This window comes from Lathyrus oleraceus, chromosome 6 (assembly GCF_024323335.1).
Source record: "Lathyrus oleraceus cultivar Zhongwan6 chromosome 6, CAAS_Psat_ZW6_1.0, whole genome shotgun sequence".
In the NCBI taxonomy this organism is placed as follows: Eukaryota; Viridiplantae; Streptophyta; class Magnoliopsida; order Fabales; family Fabaceae; genus Lathyrus; species Lathyrus oleraceus.
The window spans coordinates 274498421-274513612 of record NC_066584.1 but is presented as its reverse complement, the minus strand read 5'-3'; the positions used below and the strand labels follow the sequence as shown (position 1 = coordinate 274513612).

At 32.2% G+C, this 15192-nt stretch overlaps 1 protein-coding gene across 1 annotated transcript; it reads left to right on the top strand.

Annotated features, from left to right (window-relative positions):
• The first annotated feature begins 11616 nt into the window (after positions 1 to 11616).
• LOC127097048 (chlorophyllase-2) lies at positions 11617 to 12972 on the top strand. The gene is made up of 3 exons (XM_051035561.1): positions 11617 to 11781; positions 11913 to 12067; positions 12158 to 12972. The coding sequence occupies exons 1-3, from the start codon at positions 11691 to 11693 to the stop codon at positions 12833 to 12835; spliced, it is 924 nt and encodes a 307-aa protein (XP_050891518.1). The 5' UTR covers positions 11617 to 11690; the 3' UTR covers positions 12836 to 12972.
• Positions 12973 to 15192: the final 2220 nt, after the last annotated feature.

The following is a 15192-nucleotide window of genomic DNA, read 5'->3' as shown; positions in this document are numbered from 1 at the left end:
CATGCAACATTACCTTTATACAAAATTGTTGGATTCTTTTTGGTTGATAAACCAGCCGCTCCTTGAATATGTCGAGTCACCGATCTTAACAATCTACGCTCTTTGCCTGCTTCATGAAGGACAATTACTTTAGCATAATTTGAAGAAGTTGTTACAAGTGTTTGCTTTTGAGATCTCCGCGATATTGTAGTGTCACCATATGTAAACACATATCTAATATGTGATTTAGCATTATGTGGATCTCACAAATATCCCGCATCTGCATAAACAAGCAAAACTGATTTTGGATTGTTAGAATAAAACAATTCAAGATTAGACGTACCTCAGAGATATTGAAATATATGTTTTATTCCTTTCCAATGTCTCTTTGTAGAACATGAAATGGATTGTGCTAGTAAATTCGCTGAAAAATCTATGTCAGGTCTTGTATAGTTAGCAAGATACATGAGTGCCCCAATAACACTGAGAAATGGTACTTCAGAGTCAATATCCTCTTCATTATCTTCCTTAGGTCTAAATGGATCATTTTCGACATTAAGTATTTTACCCATCATTTTCGACTTCAATGATGTGTTCTTACATGTTGTGAAGCATATATCCATTAGAATGTTGTTAGCCATGGTGGCGAAATTCGACCTAGAACTTGGACAGATGGATGTGAAGACAACCTTCATGTATGGTGATTTAGATGAAACAATCCTGATGAGGCAACATGAAGGGTATGCAGAAAAATGAAAGAAAGATTATGTGTGCTAGATGAATAGGTCTTTGTATGGCCTGAAATAATCTCCTCGAAAATAGAGTAGGAGATTTGACAAGTTCATGACACACATAGGTTTCACTAGGAGACAGTTCGACCACTAGGTTTACTTCAAATTTCGACCTGGAAATTCACTTGTTATTTTGTTGCTTTATGTGGATGACATCCTCATAGCAAGCAACAGTGTCGAAGATGTTATGAAGGTGAAGGATGAACTCTATAAGGAGTTCGACATGAAGGATCTAGAAGTTGTCTCTAGGATTCTTAGGGATTGACATCTGGAGAGATAGAAAGCAATTGAGATTATGCTTATCTCAAGAGACATACTTGAAAAAGATTCTAAAAAAGTTTGGTATGTCGAATTCAAATCCTGTTCTAACACCAACTAATCCTCAGTACAAGCTAAGTACGACTCAAAATTCTAGTACTGAAGTCGAAAGAGCCTATATGAATAGCATTTCATATGCTAGTGTAGTAGGTTCTTTGATGTATTCTATGGTCTATATGAGGCCTATAGAGCGAGCCTTTTAATTAGGTATATGGCCAATCCTGGGAGGGCACACTAGCAAGCATTAAAGTGGATTCTAAGGTACATCAATGGGTCTCTGAGTAGAGTCCTGATTTATGGTGAAGTCTATAGTGATGATTGCAAAGTCAAAGGATTTGTCGACTCTAATTATACAGGTCGTATGGATTCTAGAAAATCTATTTCTGGATATGTGTTCACTATGTTTGGCACAACAATTAGTTGGAAATCAACACTTGAGAAGTTTGTTGCCTTATCAACTACTGAAGCGGAATATATTTCCTTCACTGAAGTTGTGAAAGAATCATTGTGACTTGAAGGTTTTGCTAAGGAGATGAAGCTTCAAGGTCGAGTTATCACTGTTAAATGTGATAATCAAAGTGCAATACACTTGTCAAAGAATTCATCCTATCATGAGCGTACCAAGCACATCGATGTGAGGCTGCACTTTGTTAGAGAGATGATCGAGTACAGTTCAAGTGCTGAAGATTTTGACTGATGACAATGTTGCTGATATGATCACCAAGACATTGCCAAGTAGCAAGTATTTCAATTGTATGTAGTTGATAAAGCTACAAGATGAAAGCTAGTTTGTTCCCTTGTTGTAGAGTTTGTTCCAAGATGGAGATTTATTATATTTTAGATCAACCTCTAGTCTCAATAAGGATAGCTTCATGGTTTGACATGAGTTTTGCATGTTGTAGTCGAAATCTGTTCAAGCATGCTGTCGAAATTTGTTAGCTTAGTGTTTAAGTTAGCATGTCAAATTGGATCTTTCTTGTAAGCCCAATTGTTTAAGTTAGCTTGTGGCCTAAGCTAGCTTAGTAGTCTATAAATAGACTAGTTTTCTCAAGTTGTTGCGAGAGAGTTTAATTATTGTTATTTATTTGTAATCTTTGAACCCTTATTGAGTAAGTAAATAGTAAAACAGTTTTAACCAATTATGATTCTTCTTCTTCCTCTTTCTCTCTCTCTCTCTTTCATAAAATCTAATAGGGTTTCTTGTGTTTGCTCAAGAAACTCAAATTTCCTCATATTTTGATATGTTCTTGACGACATCAATTCACAAAAAGAACAATGAATGATGTTGTACGTGATAAAATATAGGTTGGAGATGAGTTTGAAGGTGAGAAAAAAATGGAGATGGGGATGAATTGAGGAAGAAGAATATGTTTTGTAAAATTAATAATTTTTTGGATTTCATCCTCAAATGCCATGTCACTAGATGTTTGACACCTCATCTTTTTTGTAACAGAGGGTTGATGATAGGGACTAAAACCAAACGAAATTTGACATATAAGGACCTCATCCCAAAAAAAGAAGATGTAGGGACTTAAATAAAAAACACGCCAACTTATAGGAACCAAAAGAATATTTAAGCTAAAAATATATTAATAAAAATGAAATTAAAAATATATAAAAGAACTTTAGTTAGACTAGACCGAAACTTAATGTATAAGAACCGCTTTGCTTCATTAAAAATCTTACAAAAACAACCAATGGGATATAACTTCGGTGAAGAAAAAAAATAGTGTAGAGGTATGACGGTGAATCAAACGTAAATAACAAAATCAATGAAAGTAAAACCTAGTCTATTATGATTGAAATCATTCCAAATAAAGTTAGACAAGTTATTACACAAAGTGAAGTTAGTAATAGATATATCAATGTTGACTATTTTATCAACACAACAATTTTCTCTCAAAAAATGTGAATGGTTTTAAAATGAATTTGAGAAATACTATACATGCAATTTCTCCATCTCTTTTGAAGAGGCCAAGGAGTAACAACGAGGTATCTTGAAATGTAATGTAACAAACTCTGAATCAGTTTCTAGCCATTGATGATGTCAATTTTTAGCAAAAGCAGTTACAATAGTTAAAATAGTCTTCATCAACTCTGAATAAAGAGCAAATGAAATGCAAATATTGGATACACAACAACCTAAAAAGTTAGCGTGCTGGTATTTAAAAGAACATCTACTAGATGCAATGATAGGACTACCTGATCCATCTGATTTACATTCTATCTATAATATTATAGGAGGGTGTCCCAAGATATCTTTGATTTTATGAGACTTAATAAGATGAATTTTCAAATCAAAAACTGTAACAATAAAAATTATGCCATGTTAGGACCAACATACATGTTGGTATAATTTCCACCGAGGGAGGTATTAAATATTATAGAATTGATAACAGATGTCTAATATATTTTTTATCTTGAAATATGAAATTGTTCCTACAAAATCAAATAGTGTTAATATATTAATAATGAAATTATGAATGACAACTTTGGATTGGCCAAAACAAGATTTATCATAAGATTTGAGGTTATGGTGCATAAAACTTGTGTCAATAGGGATGACAATGATACCTTGTGGCCAATTTTAAAGTTGTTGACCAAAAGGACACAATCATAAAAGATGTAAAGGTGATTCCATGCTAGTACCACAACACAATTGGAAATAATGGTACAAAGAACACAATTGGAAATAATGGTACAATCTATAGAGCACAAGTTCTAAATAGTAGGCAACTTATTATGAAATAATGTCCATATAGTTATGGACTTAGACAGTGCAATATTTTGTGTCAAATCATTTTTATCCAAGAAAGTATCTGACCAGGAGACCTTTGAAATTGATAAGCTTCTTTAAAATTGAGAGTTATCTAAACTATGAATCCAAACATAAAAGTTAACCTTAGGAAAAATTATTTTGCCGAGCAATTTACAAAGATTAGGAATTATGTGCATAATAGAAACCAAACATAAAAGTTAACCTTAGGAAAAATTATTTTGCCGAGCAATTTACAAAGATTAGGAATTATGTGCATAATAGAAACGAGAATTCATCATTGATCATTGAGTATGAAACCTCTCACCTTAGTATTGAGGACCATACTAGAGTCAATAGAAAGTGCATCCCCTAGTCAGTTATCAAACCAAAAATAATAGGACTTCCATCACCAACAAGCCACATGGAGTTATTTTTCACATCGGAAAAGTTTCTCTCAAGTTCTCCCCAAATAGAGGAGTGAATGCAGTATTAAATAAACTATGTTTCCTAATGACTATAGGTCTAATAACTCAAAATCATTGGTTTTAGAAACTAATGATCTCCCATTGAAGCTTAAGTATTATTGCTTCATTGGTCTCTGAGGAATCTAATGCCCAAACCTAACTTAAGAGTATGAGTACAAACTTTATGCCAAGTCGCAATGACAATTTTCCTACTATTAATGTTACCTATATATATATATATATATATATATATGAGATTAGTTATCTATTTATCAATGCTATTGAGGAGGATGATAGATCAAGAATAGACAAGGGAAGAGTAAATCAACATGTCTTGTATGACTCTCTTGACTATTTCAACTCTTCTAAAAAAGAAAGAAGATAAACCTATTAAGCACTCAAATTGAATTTGATCTTGTCAAAAATAGGTTGAAGATAGTTAAATTTAAGCTAGCCTTTAAAAATGGGAACACCGGAATAATTAAAAGGCTAAATATAAAAATTGAATCCAAAAATCCCAACAAATGTGCTTAATCTATTATGATTGATGGATCCTTCAAAGAAAGTGAATTTAGCTGGATTAATAAATTTGTCACATTATTGATAGTAGCCTTGCAAAATGTCGTGACATCGTACACATGTGAAAGGTCTTGGCTAGCTCTAGTGTTATTAGTTAGATTCAACTTTTAATCATTGACCAATTTTATAATGCATCTACTGAACACATATTTAAAAAGACAAAATATTATTCACCTTGACTAACATCCTATTTGTAAGGTAAAAACTTTAATTCTTTCCATTAACGCAAATAAAGAGTCAGACAGATTGAATAATAATATTAATCCAAGAACAAAAAGTATGATTGAAGTCATATTTTAAAACTTCAAGAAAAAAATTTCATTCAACGCTATCAAATGCCTTTGTAATATAAATCTCGAGGGTCATATTTCCTCCAAAGTATTCGTGTTGCATAACATTGATAAAGCTAAGCAAAATGCAATCTTGCCTCTATTAGATGAAACCCATTTGTTCAGTTGAAAAGATAGAGAAAGCTATAGTAACTAACCTATCATCAATGATTTTAATGGTCTCCAAGAGTCAATTTAGTTACATACTAATATTATTTTACACAAACGTACAAAATTTTATCTCATTCAAAACAAACTTGAGCGTTTGAAATATGAATCTTTTATAAATCAGAAAACTATAATCACCGTATCAAAAACTTATAGGCAATGATTATCTTAATATTTATCTATTTCTGATTCCATTATAAAATACGCAAATAATATTTTTCAACTATGGTGTATAACTATTAAGCTAATAATTTGAAGAATTAAAATAGTACATAAAAAATATTTATAATGAGACCAACAATACTAATGAATACTTATAATGAGATCAGTATTGTATATTGGGCATTGTTATTCTTACACCTAATTATACATCAAATACTTACATCGTATACGCTGTTCACCGTATCTATACGGTGAATAATATTTTTTAAAATAAAAAATATATCTTTGGATAGTATTATAAATAATATCATGAACATACGTGTACAGTATCCTGTGAATAATACATGAAAAATGATTTTAAGTGATGAAATAAAATAGGTTAATAAAATATAAAAAATTGGTTAATAAAGTGATAAAATTGGTTAATAAACACATAGATTTAAAAAAAAAATTAATTGTAAAATAAAAATGATATGTAAAAAATTGGTAAATAGAGTGACGAAGTCGGTTAATAAACATTAAGTAATTTTTTATAATAAAATAAAATTGATTAATAAAATATAAAATATTGATTAATAAAGATATAAAATTGACTAATTATACATTTTAATATCTACTCCTTAATTTAAAAATAATAATAATAATAATAATAATAATAATTTTAATATTTAAAAAAAGAATATTTATTACTATAATATTTTAAATAAATTTATGTAACTGTAGCATGTAGATATTAATATATATCCATTAAAATATAAAGCGATATATATATATATATATATATATATATATATATATATATATATATATATATATATATATATATATATATATATATATATTTATTTAAATAAACTTATTTTGATTTGAAAACAAGAGAGATGATTTAATAATAAAAAATTAAAAATGTATTGACATACGGTGCAGGTGTAACATCAAGCGTAAATATATCATTTCTCTTGTAAATTTTACAACTTAAAAATTGCACGAATTCATCCTAACTAAAAGTTGATATGTGCGTTGCACGAGTACCACCGGATGAAGTCTTTTTTTTTTGTGCGCATTTGTAATATCGAATATTATAATATTTGAGTTAGAGTTAACATATGTGAAAAAATAAAGTAAAGAAAGAATAATAATTTTGGATGTGAGGTTTATATAAGAGATTAATTATTATTCAGTGTCACTGTAAAAAAAAATTACACAATCGATTCATAACCATCACCCGTTTGCATTACTTTATAGATTTTTAAAATAAAAGTCAAACTTGTTTTAATATCCAATGACTATGATTAACTGACGCTGTAAAATCCTTTTACAATGTCAGCGTATTTCAATCAACTCCTTTATATAATACATTACTATTTATAAATATTTCAACTAATATAAAATTGTGTCTTGACTCTAAGAATATATATGATAATAATAGATGAGAATAAATTCATTTTTTCTCTATATTATATATATATATATATATATATAGAGAGAGAGAGAGATTTTAGCCACACCTTGCACTAATTAGTACAAATAAAATAATTTATGAATAAATGACAGAAGAGGTATTAGTTGGAAGTAAATGTATTAATTGTTAATGCTATGAAATAACATAAGTTCTTAATAAATAATATAGATAGACATTTTGAAATGCTCATTCTATTCTTAGTGGTGTCTTGCACACTCTTGAAAAATCGAAAATATCCTCGTGCGTCCGGAGATGCATCTCTAGACGCACCAAAAATCACACTAATTTTTTATTTTCTGAGATTCATCCTTATTTTTAAACAATTATCCGAAGATACATCTCTGCATACTATTTGGATGTATTTGGAGATGCATCTCAAAAATACCCCTTGCCTTCATTCATGGGATTTTGTTATTCACGTAACTGATTTCAATAACAAGTCAGTGATATTTTCGAAGATGCATCTTCGGAAATGCCCAGCCTAAAATTTGATAGAACATCCCCTTGCATGATCTTCTACTTTCGGCTAAAAACATACTCTATCGAAAAACCCTTACAAAAATTTCTCTCATTCTCAATCAACTTTTCAAAAAAAAAAATTATTCTTATATTTCATCACTTCAAACGGAGCAAAATAAGCTAGAATTACAGGTAAAGATCATTCATTTCATCTCTCATTCCTTGCATTAATCTTGTTTATAAGCTGAAAATGAACGTTGAATCCGGATATGCTCTCCAGACAAAGTTAGGTGTGGTCTGCATGTGCATCTCTGGATTTTCCTATTAGTTTGATTTTTAACACTATTTTTCTGTTATTAGTGGTAATAGATACGGTGCACCTAGATATGTTTCTCAAAGCTATTGTGGGTGTGGATGTTAAACTGGACGAAGTAAAGCATGATGTTAAATTAGATGAAATGAATGATGATGTATAATCGGATAAAGTCAATGATGGTGTTAAATCGGGTGCTCGACCGATTGTTTTTGAGGTAGATGTTCGTACATGATTTAGACATAAATAAGTCTTTATCGTTTGTGAACATATGTTACAATTGGTCTGTAGGGAGGCCCAAAAATTGGGGTTTGGCGTTGTAATCGTAAGGTCCGACAATGGTTTGGATAGAAGATAAGCATTTGTAACATTGATATACAAAAGAAGTGGCACGTACCAACCAAAGATTAGGAAGTTGAAAGGAGATGACACTAGATATAGGAAATTTGAGTATCCATTTAAATTGCGTGGATACCGTATGGCAGATGAGACATGGAAATTTAATGTGATTTCTGGTATACATAATCATGCCTTAGATGACAACTAACCGATCATCCCATATTATGTCGCCTTATTTCGGACATGACATTAAATTTGGTGGTGCTGAAAAATATACTCACATCTTTGAAACGGAAAAGACCTCTAAATGTTTCAAATATCAACCAAATATACAACGTGCGTACTCGAGACAACAAGGCCGTAAGAGGACCTAGATTTGAGATGCAAAAACTCTTGAAGCTTTTGGATGATGACCACTATATTTCGAGGTACAAAGTTTGTGAGGATAAAGTCACGGTTCGAGATATATTTTGGAGTCATACTAATTCCGTCAAGTTTTTCAACACCTTTCCCTCGGTGCTCATAATTGACTAAACATACAAATCAAACAAGTATAGACTTCCACTCCTAGAAATCATTGGTGTTACTTCTACGAAGATGACTTATTCAGACAATTTTGCATTTTTTGAATCCGAAAAAGAGGATAATGTTACATGGGATTTTAAAATGTGCAAGACTATGTTAAAGGACCAAGAAAACATGCCATAAGTCATAATCACTGATTGCGACACCGCACTGATGAATTCAGTTGCAACAATGTTTCCTACATCATCTGCATTACTTTGTAAGTATCACATAACCAAAAATGTGAGAAGTCGAGTAAAACCTATGGTTAGAACGAAACAAGTCAAACATGAAGATGGAAAACTTGACAAACCTGGTGTGGTGGTGGAAAATATAATGGATGCGTGGAATTCTATAAAAAATTATTCCACTGAAGAATTATATGTCGACTATGCTCTACATTTTAGGAGTGTGTATGTGATATATCCATATTTGATGAAATATGTTGAGGGAAATATTTTGGATCAGTTAAAAGAGAAGATTGTTTATGCATGGACCGACCGGGTTTGACACTTTGGCAATACAAGAACTAACAGAGTTGAATCTGCACATGCTAGACTGAAGAATTGGTTGGGAAATAGTAAAAGTGATTTTTGTCGAGATTGGGATGTCGTGAACCAAATGCTATAAAACTAACGTAATGAGATACATACATCTTTTGGTAGGAGAATTATTGTGTTAGAATACCGCTTCAAAGATGACATCCTTTATTAACAATTGGTTGACAAAGTATCTCTGACGACTTTGAATTTTATTTTCCACAAAGCCAATTGAGCGGATAAAACAAGTTTAGATAGCTCGACATGTGGATGTACACTTAGGAAGACTTACTGTCTTCCATGTGCTTCTTTTATTTCAAAGAAGATGAAGCTTGAAAAACCAATACGTATGGATGAAGTTTGCACTCATTAAAAAAGGCTATGTTTTGATGATGATGGTGCGATGAAGGATGATAAATTAAACATATATATCATTACCGAGTCGGAAGTGATCAAAGAGAGATTCATAAAAGTTGATGACATCATGAAATTGCACATCAAAGAACAGCTGACGAAGATTGCCTATCCAGAAATAATGGATTTGAAACCATCGTCAGAACCGGTTAAAACAAAATGTGCCCCTAAAAATTATGCAACTCGTGATGCTCTAGTTCCTTGTCTTACGGGTTCGACTCCATTCGACAAATGGATGTGTTTCACGCAAAATAGGACACCTTATAGCAAGTGTTTATGATAGGGTGTGTATTGATTTAACACGATATGGTTTCTCAGAAACATTCTTCCCACTTTGGAGTAAGCCACCTTAAAATCCATTTGAATGCATCATGTGTATTGATTGACTATAAAAAAAAACATTTTATTCAGGTTTATTTGAAATTGGGATGTCATATACCAACAACGTCCCCAAAGTGGACGTCACATTTCATACAAGATGTTGAAACATGGCTGAATTACTTTCTAGAAAGGAATGAAGAGTTTACCAAGTTGAGCGACATTGAACGGGAAGCAAATAAGGAAAGGTTAAAGAATGAATCATCAATAGATTTAGGTAGTGACATGTGTTTTAATGCATTTTAATTGTAATCTAGCAATGCAACATGTTTTTTTTATGTAACGCGCTGCATAATGTTATAAAATTGGATGGTATTTTTTGGAAAATTTTGGTGTTTTGGGATTCTGCTCTACATAATTCCTTGGTTCGCTTCTGCATAATTTTTGGGTGAATCCGGAGATGCATCTCCGGATACACCTTGTAACTATTTTTAAAAAAATTAGGGGACTATACATATGTGCATCTCCGGATAAACCCTTAATATTTGGAAAAAAAAGGCGGATCCAAATATGTATCTCCGAAGTCTTTCCTGCAGATATGGTCCTATTTATAAGGTCCTTATTGCTCAACAAATTTTATAAATAGGGACTATTATTCCATTTTATTTACACAAACCAAAATAATGACTACATATCTCTATCTTGCATTTGTATATTTTAATGACACAAAACCACAATTTCAATTTTGGATCTGCGAGGACATACTTCTCGTTGACCCGAAAACCAAACTGAATACTCTCCTGCGATATTCAGAAAATCAAAGAGTTGTCCAACTCGAGTACCACTCAACCTCGATAGACAATGAAGATAAGATACGATTTGTCATGCTTGAACTGAAGACAAATGATAGTTTGAAGGTTGTGTGGAGTACCTTTTACTGTTACTCAACAAAGGATCCGATTGAAGTGGATGCGACGATTCAAAGATCAACCAGAGATATTATAAGAATGTTACAACGTCCTGAACCACCTGTTTTTAATGACATGTAATGTTATATTTATGTAATGTTTATGTATGTAATGTTTATTTTGATGTTAATTTATGTTGATTTTCCATTCTGCCATTGCTTATGCATGTTTCTATTTTGAACTAACAGAGTATATTTTGGAGATGTATCTTCGGAAAACTCACAGACTAATAAACTAAGACGGGTTACAAATATGTATCTCTGAATCAACCTTTTGTGAATACCGAGATGCATCTCCAGATCAAATTTAAATAGAATAAGAGTTTCTCACCATTTTCATCTCAGTTGTGTGTCAAAAAAGTGCATCCAAAGATACATCTCAAAACATCAAAAATATCTTAGTCTTTTGACAGTGGTGAGGAGAACCTTAAAGGTGAAGAACACTGTGGACATTTTAGTCTTTTCGCTATGATGGCGAAGAATCCCTCGAAGTGGAAAGAGCAGTCCCCTGTACATATTAGATTAGGTTACATATTTGTATCACGTTCTGCTTACTAATTCATTCAAGCCCTCCAAAATCTTATTGGGCCTTTATATTACCATATAAAGTCCAGCCAAAAAAAACATTTCCTAAATATCACAAACATCTTTTGACCAAAATATCCAATTAAACCAGACTATATAAAAGCCACACCACATATTTATCTTATCATCGTCATCACATTCTGCACCAAAAGTAACAACACTTAGCTCCACTATTATCAGTCATGTGTTCATCTGTTACCAACGTCTTTGAGATTGGCAAATACACCACTCAGCTACAAACTGTTGATTCTTGTTCATCATATAAACAATATGGTACAATTTTAATTAACTCTTCTATTATAAGATCTCCATAGTTTAATAATTATAGTTTAATTTTATGTTTTTTTTTATATAATTTTTCTCCTAGTTCATGTCCACTAATTTTATCTATACATGTTAATCAGCTCCACCACCGAAATCTCTTTTGATTGCAACTCCTATTGAAGGTGGAGAATTCCCAGTTCTACTTTTTCTTCATGGATATGTTCTTTTAAACTCATTTTATTCTCAGCTTATTCAACATGTGGCTTCTCATGGCTTCATTGTCATTGCTCCTCAAGTTAGTTCCCATTGTACCTTTTGTTATAGTTTTAAAATTTGTGATTTTTTTAAAAGATATTAAAAAAGATTTATTATTTTGCACTCTCAGTTGTATACAGTGGCTGGACCTGATATAAGTGATGAGATATATTCAGTAGCTGCAATAACAAATTGGCTATCAGAAGGACTTTGCAAGATTCTTCCACCAAACATAGAGCCAAATCTTCACAAGTTAGCCCTCGGCGGCCATAGTCGCGGCGGCAAGACATCATTTGCTATAGCTCTAAGAAAACTAAACATCACAACTGATCTAAAATTTTCAGCCATAATAGGAGTTGATCCAGTTGATGGAATGGATATAGGAAAGCAAACATCACCACCAATTCTCACATATGTTCCTCATTCATTCAATTTCGATATGGCAACATTGGTTATAGGTTCTGGTTTAGGTGATGTAAAAAGGAACCCTTTGTTCCCTCCTTGTGCACCTAAAGGTGTCAATCATGAGAATTTTTTTAGTGAATGTAACAAACCTAGTTGGTATTTTGTGGCTAAGGATTATGGTCATGTTGATATGTTGGATGATGAGACTAAAGGAGTTAGAGGGAAAGTTAGTTATTGTTTGTGTAAGAATGGAGAATCAAGGAAACCTATGAGGATGTTTGTTGGAGGAGTTATGGTTGCATTCTTGAAAGCTTACTTGAATGGTGATAATGGAGACTTATTGGCTATAAGAGATAAGAAGGTGAGTGTGCCTGTTGAGATCAAATTTGATCATTATGTATGAAAATTAGAAAGATATAGGAAGTTTATGTTTTTGACATTTTGTTTTACTTGGAAGTCAAGTAATGACACAATAGCTATCTCTATACATTTTACATGTACATGAACATATGTGTTTTCTTTTATAAATGCATTTTTTTTCTTCTTTTGGGTGGTTAAGTTTGTTATAGGTTTCTTCAAGATTCATCTTATATTCATGGATGAAGTTGGTAACTTTGTGCAATTTGTCATCTCCAAGTTCGATGGTCACACTATTGTCAATAGACTAGTTGTAAAGTAGTTTACTTAATCATGAGAAATAAATGAGGGGTCATAAAGAGAAGGAGAAAGCCGTAAAGATTTTGAATTATGGTAGAATAAATGGTTGTTGTGAAAGGCAAAGCAATGAGCACGTGGAATGCTATAAATGACACATCAGGAAATTATCAAAATGAATGTCTAATTTGGAAGAAAATGTGAATTTTGCCGAGTATGATGAGGAGGAGGAAATATTGTTGATGACTCAAGAAGGTTTGAGTACACAAGTTAAAAGGAGGTGTGATTTCTTGATTCTGGATGCAATAATCACATAATTGAAAACTAAGATGAGCTCGTTGAATTTGATGGAACCATTCATGAATCTATCAAATTTGGAGATAATTTCAAGATGTCTATAATGAAAAATGTAACTTGATGACATAATTGACGAGAGCTTAACTTAAGTTTAAATATATAGGTGGAAAATTATCCAATTTAAATATTAATATTTGTAATGATACGATTCAATGTCATATTAGAATGACTCGAGATGGTTTAATAGTTATCTCGATCCGCATCCCCTCAAATGAGACCTATAAGTATGATGCTTAGTGTATGTAGTTTTATCCACATGGGATGTTGGGCTTGAGCTACATGGTAAGAATTTGGGTCATAAACCCATGTCTCTTTGAGTTCAGTTTCGTAGTCCTAAACTTTATGTTAGTCCACACCCTCAGAAGCATGAGGTTTGTGAGAGTGAAATGATCAAGAACATTATGTTTGTCCACTATAAGAACATCGTATCAATCTACCATCCTTCCAAGCATGAGACCTATAAGGGAGATATGCCTAAGAAATATCTAAGATAATCCATAAACCTTAAGCACCTTAAAACAAATGTTCTTGATTGAACACTGGTGTGTTTTACGTATATAAATTTGTAGACCTTTAAGAAATAACATTGCAGATTTTAATGTTTTTGAAGTCTTTTGTTAATGATTGATTGGTCTTGATGATCGAAAGTATTAATGGAATTAGGAGATGTATCAAAGTCAACATCATTTTATATTATTTTTCTGAGATGAAATAATTTTGAAGTTGATCTTATTATATTGCTTCCAAGATGAAATAATTTTAAGGGAGTCATGGTTTCTTTACTTTCAATCTTATCTTCAGGACATTTGTTTTTGTGAACAAGATTAGTGGTCGAGTTTATATCCATGTGGACGAGTTGATAGTATATGTGATTACATTAATAGTCAACATGGCGAAGATCGTTGTTGAGATTATATCCATGTGGTCGAGTTGATAGAGACGTGGTTGATTTATGGCCAAGTTGTTGACAAAATCGACTGAGTTTGACGAGTACGGGAAAAAATAAATATACTTATTACACTCTCTAGCCTCCTAAACACGAGTCTAAGATGAAATGTTTATGATAGTAGTTTGATATTAATAAACTATATTGGTATATCGATAAAGGATCCATAAGAGGCGGTACAAAAGGTTCACTAAGGGAGGCGACGTAACATGTCACACTTACTAGCCTCTTTACCCACCATTTATATGGGCGAGAGCCCGTTGCTTGGTTATGTCTCCCATTCCATAGATGAATCGCTCGATTTGTAGGATGTGGAGAGTTATGTGTCCCAGTCCACAACAGTGAGAAAAGAGAGTCAAAAGGTAATAAGAATATGTTCTCCTGAATAATAGGGAATCAACTACCCCATTCTCACTATCCTAAAAATGGTTTCTACTTCCTAGGAGTTTGAGATCTATGCCCATAGATTTCTATATATACCTCAACCCTAAGGTTGAGAGGAGGGAAATTCATTATGCAAAATGCTACAAGTAAAGCGTCTCAATTCTCTGTGTGAGTTATCTCTAACATTACAACAAACCTAAAAACCTCTAACAACCCTTAATCACAAGGGTTCTAACGTGTTTTAATTTTAGCAAGTACAATTATCATCCATTGTGGGACCCAGTAAAACTGACATGGGCCACACTCATCATTACCCAATGTTCATTTTTTCCATCTTCTTTAGGAGGATGCTTAAACAAACCTTTGAGATTGCATTGAACACCATCGTTGGGGGGTTTCTCTAAAAGAGAAGAGTCTAG